At 42.8% G+C, this 19,812-nt stretch overlaps 1 protein-coding gene across 1 annotated transcript in view; it reads right to left on the bottom strand.

Moving 5' to 3' along the window:
• The window catches only part of FSTL5 (follistatin-like 5), a 337,288-nt gene that overhangs the window by 201,731 nt on the left and 115,745 nt on the right, over positions 1-19,812 (bottom strand). Inside the window, exon 3 of the mRNA XM_015414569.1 lies at positions 17,674-17,870. Coding sequence (XP_015270055.1) covers positions 17,674-17,870 — 197 coding nt within the window. The remainder of the gene's footprint in view (positions 1-17,673; positions 17,871-19,812) is intronic.

A 19,812-nucleotide genomic window follows, 5' to 3' on the forward strand; every position in this document is an offset into this window, starting at 1 on the left:
TGCAGGTCCACCGCCGGGCCCCTGATGTCAGGGGGTGTGGCCTATGCTAATGAGTTATGCTAATGAGTCCCCCTAGCTCTTTTTCTACGAAATGACCCCTGGCTCTGTCCATGAGATGGCAACAGAGTCTGGAGTGGGCTTTTGAAGAAAATTACATATGCCATCCAAAATTGTTAATTGAGTGTTGTTTTTATTGATCTTAACATTGTTCTGAACTTTGCTGTACAGCACCCAGATCCCTGTGTATACAAGGATTGGGTGATTTATAAATCTAAACTATAAATAAATAAATATAAATAAAATAATTTGGAATGAGGACAAACCTTTTTGAAGAGGCATTGCACTTGCTCTGGATGGGTCAGTTTGCTTTCAGTGACATAACTGTCAAATCTAGTTTGGTACTTAAGATGTCTTCCCACTTCTGGTAAGCAATTTTGGGGGGAAATGGCAGCAAACTATCAGTTGATTGAAACTAGATATATCAACAAACTGCTGCTGCAAAAAAAAAGTATTCTTGGGGAGGAGAGACCTTTTGAGAAATTTTTCAGCATTTTTCAAACTCCCTTTTTCATGTCAGAAAATGTTTAGGTAACATTTGGTGCAATTAACAGCTTTGCTCAAACCAAACACATTGTATATAAGAACAAGAACCAATGTTAACATTTACATTAATTCTGTTTATCAAAAATAAATGCCACTCAGTCAAAATAATGCAATAAAAGATGCCAGCACGTAAAAAAAGGTTTATCAGTACATTTCCATAATAATGTTTTAGGTTTTTCATTCTACCTCACTAATGTACCCCACAGAGAGACAGGCTGTGGTTATTTAATTATTCCAACACAGGAAATGAAGACAGAAGACACTGATTTTATTTCTGATTCTGAAAATGGATGCTTTGGTGGAATTGAGAAAGATTGCCTAGAAAATAATGGGTAGGATCCAACCAGCTTTTCCAATGGTAAATAAGGAAGGAGGGGGGAGGGTCTACTTTGAACACCAAAAAGTCTGTGGTGTGGATCATGGGACCTTCTTGAGCAAAAGCTGTATGGGAACAAGGCTGCAATAAGGAGGAGCATTGGGTGAGACTTGGTAAAAAAGGTGGCTGTATCCAACTCAATGTTATCTCCCTTGATTATAATAGTGCACTCCTAAACCAAGTTACGAGGAGCTGCGGTGGCTCAAGTGGTTAAGACGCTGAACTGCAGGCTGTGGAAGGTCAGTAGTTCAGTGGTTCAAGACCCGGGTGCCGCAAGACAGGGTGAGCTCCTGTCTCTAGTTCCAGCTCCTGCCAACCTAGCAGTTCGAAAGCAAGAAATTGCAAGTAGATAAATAGGGACCACTTCGGTGGGAAGGTAACAGCGTTCCGTGCGCCTTGGTGTTTAGTCATGCCGGCCACATGACCACGGAAACGTCTTCGGACAGCGCTGGCTCTTCGGCTTTGTAACGGAGATGAGCACCGCAACCCTAGAGTCGGATTCGACTGGCTTTCGAGCAAGGGAACCTTTACCTTTACCTAAACCAAGTTACACCTCTTTAAGCCCACTGACTACCTAGGTATCATTTTGTTGTTGGTATAATATCCACAACAATTTACACTGATTTTATGAAAAAGAAACACAAATAGATATTTTGTCTAGGATGGTCACACATAGTACAACTTCCTAGATAGGGGGAAGTTGACGGACAAACTTTGATGTGGCTGTAGTGTCGACTTTTTGAGGTCTACTTTTCATATCAGTGCCTGCTTTTAGAAGTCTGCTTTTCATATCAGTCAGCCCAGTTGCTGAAAAGTCTCCCATGATGACAGCTGCTAATAAATCCATCAAAGGTGAGATAAAGATTCTCCATATGGGAGTAGTGGCGCAGTGGGCGCAGAAAGGGGAGCAGTGGCGCAGTGGGTAAATCCCCTGCATAACTATAATATCAGAACTGCCAAGCTTTGTCAGTTCTAGCCCCGTGCTGGTGTGAGCAACCAAGCCTTGTCCCTAGCTCATCGTCTACCCAGCGATTCGAAAGCTTCAGCAAGTAGATACATTGGGGACCATCTGTAAGGGGGTGGGCACACCACTCCCCTTGGGAGGTGTTAGCTGCCAGTGTGACATCTGCGACGCGGTGAAGATCAAAAGTGGGGGGGAAATGTGTTTCGGCATCCCCTGCAGTGGAGCGAATCAGCCAGGTGGTGGCAGTGTAGCAGTGCGACATCGAGAGCCCTGACATCATCAGCCAGCCGACAGAATACATGCCGTCGGGAAATGACTGATACAGCCTGCAGATGGATCCTCCAACCAGCTACAATGTGTGTGTGATTAAATATTGTATGTTGTCTTCCCTATTCCCCACGAATACATTGTTAGTCCATTGTTTCTGAGTAACTGTAAATCGCTCTGAGCCCGCATGAGTGGGAAAAAGCGATCAATAAATTGAAAGTAGTAGTAGTAGTAGTAGTAGTAGTAGTAGTAGTAGTAGTAGTAGGTGAACATTTCTGCCTCAAATGTAATACCTCTACCATGGAATGGAATGGAATACCCCATGGAAACGCTTCCACTGTTTTCCCCTCCCCATGCTGCATGAAATTTTGTCCCACAGGAAAACACATGCGAATGCATATGAGCATGTACAAATGCTCATACTAACAGAGAGAGGGGGAAACCCCCCCAGAAAAAGCACTAATATTTAGAAGACATATTGGTTTATTATTCTATTATGTATTGATTTTAAAACTGTGATGCAAGTCAGTGTACTCTATTGTAGCTACATTATTATTGTAGCTTCCACCACACACCAGCAACACTGCCAAATATTATTTTCCTTTGGATTTTCTTTTAAGTTTGTAACTTAATAATAGAATTGGAATAATAGAATTGAAAGGGATCTCTAGGGTAATCTAGTTCAACCCCCTGCACAATTCAGGAAATTCACAACAACCTCCCCCACACCCCAAGTAACCCCTGCTCCATGCCCAGAAGATGGCAAAAAAAAAAAACCCCTCCAGGATCCCTCGCTAAACTGGCCTGGAGAAAATTCCTTCCTGACCCCAAAGTGGTGATCCACATTTTCCTGGCCATGTAAGAAAGGACCATGAGAACAATGCACTGATGCAACCATCCCTGCCCTCCCACTCACTACCTGCCTAAGTTCACAGAATCAGCATTGCTGTCAGATGCCCATGTAGCCAAAGAAGGAGAGCCCACCACTTCCCGAGGAAGCCTATTCCACTGAGGAACTGCTCTGTCAGGAAGTTCTTCCTAAAGTTTAACCAAAAACTCTTCTGATTTAATTTCAACCTGTTGGTTCTGGTCCGGCCTTCTGGGGCAACAGAAAACAACTAATGTTTTGACAAAAACTCTTTTGATTTAATTTCAACCCATTGGTTCTGGTCCAACCTTCTGGGGCACCATCATCTATATGACAGCCCTTCAAGTACCTGAAGATGGTTATCATATCACCTCTCAGTCATCTCGCCTCCAGTCTATACATAACAAGCTCCTTCAACTTTTCTTCATAGGACTTGGTCTCCAGACCCCTCAACATCTTCGTTGTCCTCCTCTGGACACGTTCTAGCTTGTCTATATCCTTCTTAAATTGTGGAGCCCAAACCTGAACACAATACTCTAGGGCAGGTTTGACCAGAGCAGAATAAAGTGATACCATCACTTCACGTGATCTTGACACTATAGTTTTGTAGACACAGCCCCCAGGACAGATCCTTGAGGCACTCCACTTGTCACTCCTCTCCAAGAAGATCAGAAACCATTCACAAGCACTCTTTGGGTGTGATCTGCCAAACAGTTACAGATCCACCTAACAGTAATAGGTTCCAAACCACATTTTACCAACTTGTCTACAAGAATATTATGAGGAACCTTATCAAAAGCCTTACTGAAATCAAGATAAACTGAGTTTACAGCATTACCCTGATCCAGCAAGGTAGCTGGATCAAAAGCTGGATCAAAAAATATCAAAAAGAAAAAGAAGAAAAGATAAGGTTAGTCTGACATGACTTGTTCTTGAGAAACCCATGCTGGCTCTTGGTAATCACAGCCATCCTTTCTAAATGCTCAAGGACTGACTGATGATTTGTTCTAAAACTTTTTTTCAGGTATAGACACCAATCTGACAGGTCAGTAGTTACCTGGATCCTCCTTTTCCCCCCTTCTTGAAGATGGGGACAACATTTGCCCTGTCCCCACAATGAGCCTACCATGTCCTTGCTCTTTTTCTTACTTTGAACATAACAAAATAACTTTTTTGTTGTTTTTAGCATCTCTTGCTAGCCTAAGATCATACTGAGCTTATCTAACACTCTCCCTACAAGCACTGGCTATTTGTTTATATTCATCCTTGGTTATAAGGCCCTCCTTCCATTTCCTAAACGAGTCTTTTATTTCTTAAATCTTTAGAAAACTGTTTATGGAGCCACCTTGGCTTCATTAGGCTTCTCCCATTTTTCCTTCTCATAATAATCATGTGTGATTGTTCCTTCAATATTTCACTTTTACGAAACTCCCACCCCTCTTCAACTCCCTTCTCATTAAGTATTTCTGACCATGGGATTCTAACCAGTTCTTCCTGCTTCTTTCCCATACTCTGTGCATTAGTGTAAATACATCAGAATCCATAGTTTATGTGCCCTAAGGTTTTCATTTTTGTACTTACCTGCGAGTTACTGTTTCCTAGCATATGTGCCACTCCCCACAAATCTTTAGTGTTCTTATCTCCAGTTATTGACACTATAGTGGACTTTGAATTTTTGTCTTGCTCCCCCATAGAATTTAGTTTAAAGCCCTCCTCATCAGGTTTGCAAGGCTCTTACCAAACACATTTTTTCTTACTGTCATGAGATGCAAAACATCTCCTGATAGAAGAGCTTCATCTCAAAAGCATAACCCATGGTCCAAAAAACCAAACCTTTCCTGATAACATCTATGTAGCCAGTCATTTATTTGCAGTATTCTTCTTTCCCTTCCTAAGCCACGGCCTTCAATGAGAAGACGTGACAAAAACACAACTTACACTCCCAGGTCCTTCACCTTCTTACTCAGAGCCACACAGTCTCTTTTAATATATTCTGGGCTGTGCCTGGCAGTATCATTTGTAAGGTTGTGCACAAAAAAAAAATCAGAATTTTTCGGGTTCGGATCTGCCAAACCCGAAAAACTTTAGTGTTTGCCAATATTCCTGAATCCCAGTATCGGTATGATACTGGGGTTCGGGAATTATCAGACTAGCCAAATTTATTGGGCTCAATTATACCCTATGGGGACTGTCACCATAGGGTATAATAATCCCCCCTTTGAAGGGTTTTTTTCCTATCATTGAAGGGAAGGCAAATTGCCTTCCCTTCAATGAAGGGATTGTGCTGCCTCTGCGGTGGAACTCCAGAGAGGTTTAAACTTTAAAGTTTAAATCCCCCTGGTGTTGTGCCTTCCCTTCAGCAATGAGAGCCCACTGCCCCCCGAGCTAGCCCCCCCACCTTTCCTGGCCTGCCCCATGCTTTTTCCAGACCACCGGCTGAAGCAGGGGGAAGGGAAAGTGTTTAAATTCAAAACACTTTCCCTTGCTTCTGGGGCTCATGCTGCCTTCACAGCATGACTCCCCAGCAAGGGAAGGTATTTAAAGTTTAAATACCTTCCCTTGGCTGGGGAGTCACTCCGCTGAGGCAGCACGAGCCCCAGAAACAAGGAAAAGTGTTTTAAGTTTAAACACTTTTCCTTCCTCGCCCAGCAAAGGGATTCCCCAAATGGATGCCAAATATATGGCATCCATTTGGCGAATCCCTGTTCGGCCAGCCGAATCAGATTAGGGAATCTGATTCGGCTTTCAGCAGGCCCGACTAATGCAGAGCATTATTCGGTTTGTTTTTTGGTTCATCTGAACCGAATGCACATCCCTAATCATTTGTTCCCACATGGATGAGCAAGAAAGGATAATTGTGCGCTTGATGAATCTTTCTACCCTTTCTGTCACATTCGCAGAAGCGTGCACCTGGTAGACAGCATACCTGTGCAAGCAAGAAGTCTGGTCGGCACACTTTAGTCTCTACCCCTCTCAGTAGGGAATCCCCAGTTACCAGCAAACACTTTATCCTATATTGGGGAGCAGAAGCTTGAGTCCTTTCATCCATGGGGGCCTGAGAAATTTTCTTCAAGCTTTGAGGAGTCTGGGGTAGTAGTTCTTGTTCCAGTGGTCCAAAATCAATATCTATGGGGAGATCCTGGAACTGATTACTTAGTAACAGAGGCTCAGAATGTCTCCTGATTTTCCTACTCCTATGGATTACATTCTTCCTTGTGCCCTCCTCCTGTGTTGGGTGTTCTTCCATTTGCTGAGATACTTTCCCCTCCTCCTCCTGTTGCCCTCCCAAAAGTGCTATGAGTAGCACATACACCTCCCCAAGGGCTGCCAGCTTCAGGCTGGAAAATACCTAAAGATTTAGGGGGTGGACCCTGAGGAGTGTGGGGTTTGGGGAGGGGCTTCAATGGGGTATAGTGCCATAGACTCCATCTTCCAAAGAGGCCATTTTCTCCAAGTGAACTGATCTCTGTCACCTGGAGATCAGTTGTAGTGACAGGAGATCTCCAGCCACCACCTAGAGGTTGGCAACCATAAAAGATTGAAAAATTATATACCCATGGTTTACAAGAACATACATAAACGGATTGTACACATTGCAAAGAAACTGGCTTGCCTAACAGTGAGTCCTGGCTCTTCAGAAACATTGGTTCAGGCTTCGGTCCTACAAAATCATAGGTGTTTCTCTCTCTCTGGGTACTCGAGGTTATGCTGACTACAGTTTCAGAGAGGACGATAAAGAAAGAATGGAGACAGCACTGGTGCTGGTGAAGTCCAGGCCAAAGAACATTGGGGGGGGGGGTACACCTACGCATTCTATCTTGCTAGTCCATGGACCCATGGGTGGAAGAAAGTACCTTGCTTAATTAGGCTCTGTATGGCTGCAGAGTACATGGTCTCCTGCTAGCAACACACCTGATTTGTTTAGAACCCTGCTAGCAATATGCTTAATTGGTTAAGGTGTACTAGAATCATTCCAAGGCCGACAGTTTGGCATAAAAGAGCTTTTATTCTAGTCTGTGCCATTTGTCTAGATTGTATCTGCCTTTCAGTCATGCCTTGATACTGAACCAGGTTGGGGCCTTGCTGGCTGAAATGCCTGCCTGGGACTTTGGACTTTGAAACTCTGTTTGGACTCAGTCTGGTCAGGTAACATCTGAATTAGAGAACCAATGCTTGTAAAAGTGCCTTAGGTTAGATATTTAGCTTTTATTATTTTATAAGTAGGGCCTGCGAAACTTGCAGGAAGCAATCCCATCTCCCCCACACCTTTCACCCTACTTGGTGCAGTCCCCAGGCTCCCCTGCAGCTGCCAACAGACCTACTGCCTTCCTTCCCACTCTCTGTGGCTTGCCCAAAGAAGTTCCAGGAGAGCCAGTTGAGGCTTCCTTCTCCTCATCTCTGCTCTCAGTGGCTGGCCTGGATCTGCTCTGAGTGGGCCAACCACCTTCCCTTCCCCCACCCTCTGCAGCTTGCTCAGAGCAGCTCCAGGTGAATCAGCTGTGGCTTCCTACCCCCCCTCCTTGTTCTCAGTGGTTCTCCCACTTTCGCCAAGGCTTCCCTTCCCCACTCCCTACCCTCAGGGGCTTGCTTGGATCTGCTGTGAGTGGGGCTACTGAGGCTTTCTCCACCCTCCACTCCCAGCGACTCACCTGGAGAAGCTCCAGGAGGGCTTGCTGAGGCTTCCCTCCCTGCCTGCCAGCAGATATATGAGTCTCTGTCACTGCAGTAACCACCAGTCCCCTTTCCAGATGCTCTTTAGTAAGTGTGTTGCATCTGTATGCACAGACAACACTTTTTATTTTGGGGGAGTTTTAACCCCCATATGTTTTGCTTTGTTTTTTCAGATTTTTCTGCAAACTTCGGGGGCTTACTCGAAGGTAAGTGTGCACCCTGTGGATTTAGAAATCCACAGATAGAGGGTGCACTCAGATATATACATCCTTGCTATTCACTGCTCTTATATTGTATATCCCTGCACATCCCTTTAATAAAGCTTATTAATTATATTTTGTGGTGTTCTTAGATTTTAGGGCTTCAATCTGAATCTAGTACTTTAGCACTTTATTGGCTACAGCTACCAGAGTAATTGTTTTGTGGAACTTAGCTTGCAAGTATCCCACCTTGTAGAGCTGACTTCTTGATTCAGACCCAGGAGGGCTTGAGTCTCAGTCCCTTGGTCTCTGGCTGGTTGGTTAGAAAAGGGGACTGCTGGTAGCATGTTACCCTGGGATTGTGAGGATTCACTCTCCAACATTTTGTGGGTTTTTTAGTTGCTGTAGATTTTCCGGGTTGTGTGGCTGTGGTTTTGTTCTTGACCAAACTGTCACCCTTGAAGTATAATTTTGGCACATATTTTATTAAAGCACCTTTCCTCTATAGCATGACAACTTGTAGAACCCATCTTGCTACCACATGTTTTCATACAATAGCAACTGATACCTGCATCTAAGAAGTAAGGGGTTACTTTGTTGGCAGCAGGGCGCCTCACTCACTAGGCAAACTAGGCATTCACCTAGAGCGGGCCAGCCCTTAGGGGAGCCAAACTGCACCCCCCCCAGCCAAAAGCCCTGCATCTAGTCCCTGACCGGACTGCTCGGCTGCCCCCATCAAAAGCCCCAACTCACAGGGCGCAGCCAAAAGCCCTGCTCAGCCAGCCTCTGCTCACAACTCGTGCACCTTGAAGCAGCGCTCCTCTGGGCCGGGCAACGAGCTCCTGGCCATGTGCAGGTTTCTCAGCTCCCACGCCCAAAAGCAACCCTCTCCCTGAATCGCTGCCGCCACCCCCTTCGACAGCAGCCTGGAGCCAACAAGTCTTGCTGGCTGTGGCCCTTCCCCCCCCCCAGCCCCTGGCTCCACCTCCACCTCTTCCTCTCATTGGGAGAAGACTCTTTGTCGCTTCTGGAGGTTGCCCAGCCAAAGCAGCCAGCGACTGCGGAGAAGGCTGGTCCCCACCTCCTCAGTCGGATGGTTTCCCTGAGGTAAAAAACCCCCATGGGTCTATGGGGATTTGTGTATTTGAGCAGCCCCTCTCTCTATTTCTTTCTCTCTCTCATACACAGCTAGGGCCACCCTTTTTACTACTGGGCACGTCAAGAACTGGTTGAACTGCTTACTGAGCAGTTTTATGCTGAATTGCTCCAGTTTAAGTCAATTGGGTTTAGACTAGGACTAACTCTCTGTGGGATTGTGGGGAACAGGCTGTTGATACCAAACAAAGTAGCACAACACAATGTGCAAGCCTTCGAGATCTCCAGAACTCTTCATCTAGTTGGATGTTAAAAAAAGAAAAGGGGTGGGGATTTTCAAGCGGTAATATTCCTCCCTAGCATCCTGCTTATAGAATGTTTTGCTGACTTCCAACAAAGAGATCTGAAGAATTGAAAAGCTTGCACACTATAGCATCCTACACATTACTTGGTGAGCATCCTGTGTGCATTGAATCAGTGCACTTAGAAGAGGTGTGTCTTTGGTTGTGCTGACCCTTCCCCTCTGCCTATGCACACAGTGTTTATGCATGACAGGAGCATACATGCATGGGCTGTGATTAGGAGCTTTATCACAGCAATTTTGTAAGATTATCCCCACACTGTAAATGGAAGAGAGTTGAGAAAGTGTGAATTTGCTGTAAGACCACCTTAGTAGATTTATGAAATTTGAACTGGTCAGCTCACAGATCACACGTGTCAGCCACTGTGGAACTCCTTAAAGGACAGTATCCTAAATAAATAATCTTTAAAAATCCCCCAAGTGTAAAGAATATTCTTCATTTAAGACTATCTATACCTATGGCCATCACTACATTCTCTGACAGCAAAGTGCTCATTTCTATCACCTGTTGAATAAAGTATTTCCTCTTGTCTGTCCTGAATCTAGTGTTCATCAACTTCATAGTTCGAATGTTGGCTTTTTCATTCTTCCTAAAATGCATTTATGTTTGAAAATTGGTGGGCATATGGGGGGGGGGGTGCCAGAAGGTAGCCTCGCCTAGTGTACAAAAAAACCTGGATCCGGCCCTGGTTGGCAGAGTAATTAACACAGCAATGGTGCACAACCTGATTAAAGAGTAGATAAAGGGTTATTTAGGAATTAACGTCCTTGATAGAAAAGACGAGAGAAAAGACGAGAGACAGAGATAGGTTCCTAACTACATCTCTAGCTGAGAGAGAGAAGGTGAGACTGAGTGTGGCAGTTCCGAGAAGAAGAGGTAAATTGTCCTAAAAGTACTCTTGTTAGGTGATCCTTGGAGATTTTATTTTACCAATAGATCAGAAAGTGAGATATGGAGCATATTAACCAGAACCTGAAGGAATAGAATGAACTATTGACCAACTACACTGATTTTATGGTTTGTTCCACAGTCTGTTAATGCAACTACATGATAAGTACAATGATTTATCCAACATAATCCCCAAATATGAATATTTAAATATTCTGGTTCATGCATTTTATGGTTTGCAGGCTTACCTTTTTGACAAACACAACAAACAACAATATGCCTTTTTACAGTTGGAATTATGGATTTGGGTTATAAATTGCTCTCCCTCACCCTGAAGACTTAGATTTTTATTCTTTTAGCTGTTATAAGGCTACTTGTTTCATGTTTTAAAAAGGATATCTCCAGAGTTAAACTAAGGACGAGGCTTGAAGCTACAGTGGGACATTTCAGGGCCTGGCCCTATGACTTCCAGCCAAGGCCCTATGACTTGTTTTCAGCCCAGGCCTTCCAAATCTCTGGCAAGAAGTGGTGGCTGCAGCAACCCCCCCCCCCCCGTGTCGCTGGTTCTCTCTGCCTTCTCCTTTTCTCTGTTTATTATTATTATTGTTGTTGTTATTTTATTTTTAAAAAACCCCTCCTCCAAAGGGCTCAGGGTGGTGTACATCACTATGGGCCAGTCCCTGCTCCCCACCCCTGCCTCCATGACTCGGTGTGACTCCACCCCAGCTTGGAGGCTAGGGAGTGGCCTGGGGACTTGGAGCTGCAGAGAGAGAGAGAGAGAGAGAGAGAGAGAGAGAGAGAGAGAGAGAGAGAGAGAAGCCAGGTTGCCACTCTTTTTATGTGTCCTTGCCCCCCACAGTCCAGGAAGTGGCAATTTCATTGAGCCCCCCCCCAGCCTAGTCCCCATAGCTGCCAGCCAACTCCTCCCTTCCCAAGCCAGGGGAAGCCAGTGCTTTCTCTTCCCACCCCTGCCCTCCCCCTCATCCTGGCAGCAATCTTTGGAGCATCTTTCCTGCTTTGGGAGAAGATGAGTTGGCAGGCTGGCAGCTGGGGTGGATGGAGGGGAGTGCCGGGGGGAGGCACAAGATGCCCACGCTGAGGGCAGGTAGAGCTGATGGCCAGGTGGAGGGCTCCGCCATCCCCGAGAGCACCAAGAAGATGGTAATTAAATTAATTTTAATTGAATTAGTCAGTGCTCCCTGAAGAATTAAAATGCCCCCCAACTTAGAAATTCCTGGTTACAGGCCTGCTAAAGACCCATAATGGTGTTTCCAAAGTTTATAGTCCGTAGATTTTAATACAAATCCTGGAGGATTGTAAAGTGAATAATGGAACCCTGAGTTCTCCTCCAGCTCAGAGAGACATTCAAGCCAAAGAAAAAACTTGTACCCCCTCTTATTCTCTCACAACATTACTTACCAGCATAGGCCAGCCAGCAGCTGGAGACTAACAGGTGGTAAGAGGGAAGAACTGGCAAGCGTAATTCCCTCCCTCCAGTACGTCTGACATGATGGTAAGCACAGACAAGGCCCAAGCACAGTTGTGAAAATGGGTGACCTTGACAATGTCCAAAACAAAAACAAGGGGGAAAAACACAGCAAAACTAAAACCTAAATGCAAAATGCTACAGCAAAACAAATATATACCCCCCAACCAACTGAACAACTCCCTAAGTACAGGTCTGAATTTGTATTTTATGTACTACACAGGTATACACATTTATAGAATATTTTGATTTGAGATATGTGTGTCCTTTTTTTGGTTGACATGTTTTACTTTTTATTTTAAAAAGTATTTGAGGTATTTTTCAATTGTGTGGGTCTGCCTTTCAGAGCAGCACTGAGGTCAAGGATACTGTCTAGGTTTATGTGGGTTCCCATAGTACAACAGAAACATACTGGCCATCAGACCTGGTTGAACAAAGAATGGTTTAAATATCTGAGGGGCAAGAGCTCCCACCTGTTCATGGGCTTTATCCGGCTAGGGTTTGATTTAACTCCAATCCTGTAAAGAACTATATGTATACAATACCTCCTCAGTGGTCTGGCTCAGTAACAGGAACACAGTCACCAGACTGGTATTTTGTCATCACTATACTGCCTCTTCACAAGCTTGATATCTTCATTGCTCCCAATGGTTGGGGGAGAAATGGAGAACTGCTGGCTTAGAGTCCAACCCTACAAGGAAGGGGATTGGCTGCTTTAGGGTCTAGGGAGTTGGCAACATCTTCTGGAGTGGAGGCTTCAGAGGCAGGATGTGACAGACTGCACTTTTTAAAAGCTTAGAAGTGCTGTACAAACAGCTGAAGGACTGTGAAGGGTTGATTCTTTACAAAAACAGAGAGCTTTGAGTGACAGGCTGCTCCAAGCAATCTGATTGGTTAGCATCAGCTGAGCAGAGAAAGACTTGAGAGATACATGCTGAGGAGAGTCTGTCAAATTTCTGCTTTGACTGAGCTGACAGCTGATTTCAGCCTTAGTTGAGAGCAGTTTAACACAGATGGAAAACTAAGGGAAAGTTGCCAAGGCAGTTTGGGAAGTAGGGAGACTTTCCCCACCCAGTCAAACAGGGAGTTAGCTCTGAAGAGTAGAAAGATCACTGGTCTGGTGTGGTTAGAAACTGCCTTTAGAGACCTTAAGAATCAGTTAAAAACTCAAGATTGGCTAGCTCTACTTTCAGAATCAGAGGCATTTAAAAAAATAAGGAACAGAGTACTGGAGGTAGAGCTAGCCAATCTGTACAATGCAGCCAATAAGACCTGCTCTCCTCTTAGTCATGGGATACTTCCCACTGTAGGACTTCCCCCTAGTTGTCTCTACCAACTACAGACTCCAAAATGTGTTGAATTTTTTTCTCTGGCTAGGCTTAATGTTTTACCTTCAGCTATTTTAACCGGAAGATTTCAGGGTATACCCCTTACTAACAGACATCACCCTTGTTTAAATGGAACTACTGAAACAGTGTCTCATGCACTGTTAGACTGTCATTATAATAATATTAGACAAAGTATTTTATCTCCAATTTTATTCAGCATTATGGATGTTTCTGCTTAACAACACTGATGACAATATAACTGATTCAGTGGCAAAATTCTATATGTTGCTGTTCTTATACGAAGTAATATACTGTAATTTGGGGACACTTTTTTTTTTAAGATGCCTACTGGTATTTCAACAGAAGGGGTTTGGGTACTAGAGTGTACCAGCTTTCTGGAAACTAAAAGAGTCAGTGAATACTCAAAGAAAGTGTAATGGAGTGTTTAGAAAACACTGGAACAAAAGCCTTTCAACAAAAAGATTTTAGGTAACTGAATAGCTTAAGAAACTCTCATTTCTCATTAGCCTGAAATATAAGAACTAAAGTCTGTGCATATAGTGGTTTTACCTAAGTGATAAGGAGTGTTCTCCTGGGCTATGGTGAGTCTCTGATAGTGACTGTGAGTCCCTGATAGTCTAGGAGAAGGATTTAAAAAAAATGTTTCTATTTCTCTTTATCAAGACTCTTGCATTGGGTTCCATGGTAACACAACTGTGAAAAATAAACAGTGGCATTTTCCAGTGCCTTTTATAGTAATATTATCTTAACACAAAGTTTAATCAACGGTGTAAGTGCTCATAATGAAGAAGGATGAAATGATGCTAAAGGAGACTGCCTTGCCTTGACACACATATTCAGCAAATATTTCTTACTCTTGATTCACAGTGCTACTCTGCTTGCCTGATTCCTCTTGTGCAAAAGCTGTCACTCATGTAAAATGATAGGTCAGATTCCTAGTGTACATACACGGAAATGACCAGCTTCTGTTTGTTTTAGAAATAAAGATGGATTTATATTCCAGTCCCTGTAATGTACAAATAGACTTGATTAAGTATCTACAGGACCTTTTATTTCTAATGTTAAGAGAATATTTGTACAGGTGATATTTGCTCCAATCAAAGACACAAAAGCCCTGATTAAACTCCCACAAAGCAATAACTCTCAAAGTATTTTAGGAAATGGAATAATGTTATGGTAGGCTAAGCAATTTCCTCCATTTCCCCCTTTTGTAATTTTCTAGAATGTAAAACAAACAAACATAAGCAATGTTTTTGATTGGAAAGTAAAGCATCATATCCTACTATCATTTTGCCTTTTTCAGATTTTTTTTGGGGGGCTGAGGATTAAATTTAATGGTAAGTCACGTTAAGTACCCCACTGTGCCAGGTGTATTGGGAGATGTTAACATGGAAAGATGGGAAGCAATGCACCTAGTTGTAGTCTCGCCTTACCTTTTAGACAGGTAAGTAGAACACAATTTGATCAGAGCCTTTTTTATTGAAAACATTTGCTTCTTGTATTTCCACTCAAATGGGTCTCCCAAGTGGCTTACAACAAATAAAACAATAATATGAGTTAACCCTCCCCTGCACAGAAAACTATTCCAAGTACATCTCCCATCTTTCATCTAATATCCTTCTCTGACTATTCCCAGGCTTTAAACTACCCTTTGAACAGTCAGGATACTTACTCAGCCCCCAGCTGTGCCTCCCCCTTCTTTCCAAATCTGGAAATAAAATAATCTTTTTAAAAATGCCATTTGTCCTATAACTGGGGACAAAATCCCTCCCCACGCTGTAATTTTTAGTGTCCCCAATTGTTCATATTTGTGTAGCTGAAGTGCCGCCATCTCAGACAATGAGATGTGGGCCTGCTTCTTTTCCTCTTTTCAGTTACTTGTTGCCCGGGCCTCTAAAAATATGTCAGACCTCAGTAGACATTTGGATCAGTATCTGTTTCCTTCCTTTTTTCTAGCTTCTCACCACCTTTTTTGTAACTTCCTTTGAATATGGGGCGGGAAGTAACTTGCTCAAAAATGTTACTTAGTACTGGGTATTATTTGACGGCTTAAGGTATTTGTAGTATTTCCCATAAACTCACATTCTTTTCTTATTTTTCACTCTACCCTAATTTCTGTGTTCTCTTCCTGCTTGTATGGTCAGGCCTGATTTGTTTCCCAGCCTGTTTCAGCTTGCAACATAGGGGTTAACAACTGAGTACTCTTAAAATGTTTTGGTGGGGAGAGCGGGGTATAAATTAAATAAATAAATAAAAATGTGCCAAGAAAAAATCCTTAAGGGTCATCTGGAAAAAAATGACCTTGTGTGTGTGAAGTAGGGTTGCCAGCCTCCAGGTGGGGCCTGGAGATCTCCCGCTTTTACCACTGATCCCCAGCCGACAGAGATCAGCTCCCCTGGAGAAAATGGCTGCTTTGAAGGGTGGACTCCATGGCATTGTACTATGCTGAGGCCCCTCCCCTCCCCAAACCACACCCTCTCCTGGCTCCACCCCCAAAGACTCCAGGTATTTTCCAACCCAGACTTGGCAACCCTAGTGTGAAGGGAAAGGAGGTTGGGGAAGCATTTTGCAGAGAGAAGTTAATTTGTTTTGAGTGAATCTTGTTGAGTGGCCAAGTGAAGATCATTACGTTATTATCAAGGTAACTGTATAATTGGCTTAAGAAGACCAGGTTAGAGATGCTTGCCGTGTGAAGAAAGGACTTCATTGTGCACTTGTTACTTCACTAAGGCATGTTGCTTTGCAGGGCATTTGTCCCAGTTCTTTATCACCTTTGACTGAATGGGAGAGGAAGGTACTATTGATCTTGCTTTTGTAAGACTTGTTTTAATGCCTGTAAGATGAGCCTCTTCCTGTAATTAGGAAGAAGCATAGTTTAGGTTATATAGGTGTTTTTATTTTCTATGTGCTCTGGAAACTTGAACCTGTACTGATATTTGCATTTTTAATTGTTCCTTTTCTTTTAATAAATGTTATCCTTCATTTTAAGAAGGCGGGTGTTATTTGGTGTGTACCCTGGATCCTTGAAAAGTACTCACAGAATTGGTACAGCCAAGGTCTCACAGTATATTGCAGGCAGCCCCGTAGCTAGACCTTTTTTCATGGGGAGGCAAAAAGGCGGCATGCCTTTTTTAATGCCTAATTGAATTAACTAAATTATATTAATGGAGTCTTTCACAACTCCCTCGTAAAGCATCATAAACACAATTGCAGCCTTTCTTCCCCCCCCGGCCCCTCCCACACTGCAGGACGGAGAGCTCTGCTGCCTCTTGGGCACAACTCTCAGCCCCTTCCACCTTTTTTCATTCTTTGCATGGGAGGAAAGGGTAGAGCTTGATGCCCATGCTGCAGCCTGGAGCCTCCCTCCATCAGCACTCAGGCCAAGGCTGGGCCAACCTTTAATCAGTGCACCACCACTCATGCAATATTATTACACTGTAGAAACTGAAGTGGTTTCTCTTTAATCCTCCTGGCCACAATTGAGATTGTAGCCCATTAGAGTTGCCAGCCCCCCGCAAGCCACTAGTGGGTGGGGTGGTGTTGCCAGATCCAGGTTGGGAAACTACTGGAGATTAGGGGGTGGAGCCTGGGGAAGACAGGGATCTCAGTGGGATACAACAAAGCTGTACTCTAAAGCATCTATTTTCTCCAGGGGAACTAACCGCTGTAGTCTGAAGATGAACTGCGATTCTAGGAGATCCCCAGACCCCACCTGGAGGCTGGCATCCCTTATATACTGTCAGAGAACTAAGCAACCCATATCTAGGCTTCTACTGTACAGAAACACTTCAAATAAACTCCAGAAAGCCAACAATGTTAAAATTACACATAATTCTCCTTTGTTGTTCTTCCTTTGTCTGCTACAAGAGACTAACAAATTACTGTGGCATAAAACTTTGTATACTGCATCTCAGTTCATCAGATTTATATCTAATGTATACATACAGACACGCATGCGTGCGCGCGTGTGTAGAGAATGGGAGGAAAAACAACTATAAATAGACAGTCAAAAGTCCATGAAATGTAAGAGGCCTGTGATATTTATACACACAGTCTCAGCAACACCAATTGATAGCAACATAATCCTCCTAACTCTCCTGTGCTCATTCACTATATTTTATCAGAAAGGAACTCATTGTTCCAATTAAGAATAAATATACAGAATCAAATTTCCCGATTCATTCTAATAGTTATTTGACACAGAAATATCTCCTGGAAGCCTTTTTGTTGTTGAATGTTTCTAGAAACTCCTTCTGTTCAGGGTATACTGCCCAGAAAATGTGCTCTCATAAACTGGGAAACAACTGCTACTTCTAGGCCTTAGACATGTTGCTGAACACACATTTCCTGGCTGTGTGATGGGAAGGACATTGTTTTTCTTCCACATTTCCTGCCATTGTGTTGTAACTATTGTAGAAAACAAATGAGTCTGGTGAAATCCTATCACATTGTTACAGTTTACTAAGATTGCACCAACTTGGTCAAATGCACATTTGCAAAGGGACATTTACATTTCATAATGAAAATGAAAGCAATGTGCTTACCTGTGTTAGTTCATTACTGTCCACAAGGCCATTGTTGTCTGAATCATAATAGTTAAACATCTGATCCACCAGCAATTTCTTCAGAGCCAATTTATCTTCAACATTTCTTTCTCTTGCTCGTAAAAGGTATCTTCTGTTTTGTAGATCCAGCAGAAAATTCTTCATCTTGTTGTAGTCAATGGACTTACAGTTGTCCCCTGCCAAGTTAATGCCATATTTAAGTTTATTTGAACCGGCATGGGGGGAGATTTTCTATGGAAAACAGTTTCAGAATCCCTGTAAACAGATATGTTATAGATGATTTATGTTTCTTAAGCATGTCTGAATATGCCCAGATCAACTGAAAACCCAAGCAGGTGCAGAAGAGAAGATGGCTGCTATAGCCAATTATGAAATTTGACTGGGATTTCTCGAAAAACCCTGTGAAGATTGTTGTGATCATATAAAAAGGCCATCTGACTGGTCAGAAACTGAACACAATCCCAGAGTAGCAGTGGCTTTCTAGACGAGTTCTGGGACTGTTTAGGAACATAAACAGTGATATCAAACAGAAATGACAACCAGAAGATTGAGAAGAAGTTCACTTGATGCAAAGCAGGTAAAAATCATTCAGAAGATAAATTCAAATTCTGTTTGGGAGAAAACTGAAAGTTCCATTGAACTTACTCAACTAGAGTTCAATTTTCTACTTTAAAATGTCAATATAATTATCTAGGTAATCGTTATGCATGCAAGATTTATTCACAGAATTCAATCACTTCCTAATGATGACATTTTTCATATGTCTTTGAAAATCATTTCAGTTCTCAAGTATGAAGAATGGGTCAATTACTAGAGCTAATAAGGCTCACTAAACAAAGGTAGAAGTGGGAGTTAGAAAACTGTCATCATCGTGTCAAGTTTATTTCACATAAATTATGATATATAGAAGAAAAAATCATAATTAAAAGCCATAAGTTACTTCCATTATCTATTTAAAAATAGCAATTAAGTACTATCACACTCTGAAATGAGTTCAGGTATAGCAGACAACATCACTCTTTAGATTTAATTGCTCACTGTGATTATGAATTAAGCTGGAAGTAACCTGCCTGAGCAGATTCACAACAGAAATATGGACTGGGTTCCACAAGGTAGGCAAATGTACGTGAAACCCATATCAACTGCAGGCAGGGGCGGAAAATGACATGGTGGTGGCACATTCATAGCAACGTTATCATGCCATTCAGTTAATTCAGTTAGCATAAAAACCAGCAACAATGCCATGATGTGTGTTTTTAAAGATGGCCCATAGTTCCACAGCCCCATTTCTAGAAGCATCAGTGCAACTTGCACTATCTAGTATCTACCACCAATCATGGCTGACCACATCCCACCATATTGATCCACTATTTTTTTCAGGTCCTGCTGGGAGGAAGGCCAGCCTTGTTCATCTTGCAAACCAGCAGAAATTGATGGATTTCCCCAATCATACTTTAAAACCAAGGGGTGTGTGTCACACTAGTATTTTAACTTTATGTTCATTCTCACACCTTGCATCCATCCCTGTCCCATACTTCACAGCAATTTCTCACTGATGATAGTCAGATCAGTAGGTGTGGACATCAGCACCTTCTTCTTAGCTACTACCTGACTATATGTTGTTTGTTTTTGAGCAACAATGTTACAGCAAACTTTCCAATATACCACCAATTAAACAGTCATTCTGTGCCCATGTGACTAGGCCAAGAACATGATAGTACAAACAGCCCACTCTTCTCTAGGGTTTTCCCCCCATTTGACCAATAAAATGAAAGACTGAAACCACATTTTCTCCCCTAACCTTTTCTCCTCAAAGAGGATTTGTGGTTCCTGAGGTGGTTCGATCCTTTATGTGTGAGACAAAAACAATGAAAATACTCAGCATCAATATTTAAATGCCTTTCTTTCATTGCAGAACCTAAAATCATAATGTTGCCTTCTCCAAAGAGAACAATAAAATACAAAAGCAAAACTCCCATAGTACCTTTTTATCAAGACCAGCCAAATTAACAAGACACAGTTGCTGTGTTATTTTGTTTCATCTTCATTAATGGTATTACAAGTCTTTTCTTTTCTTTTACTACAGACTAACATGGCAAGAGAAAAAATAGGATTTCC

The sequence above is a fragment of the Gekko japonicus genome, unplaced genomic scaffold (assembly GCF_001447785.1).
Source record: "Gekko japonicus isolate JY-2015 unplaced genomic scaffold, Gekko_japonicus_V1.1 scaffold579, whole genome shotgun sequence".
NCBI classification, from domain to species: domain Eukaryota; kingdom Metazoa; phylum Chordata; class Lepidosauria; order Squamata; family Gekkonidae; genus Gekko; species Gekko japonicus.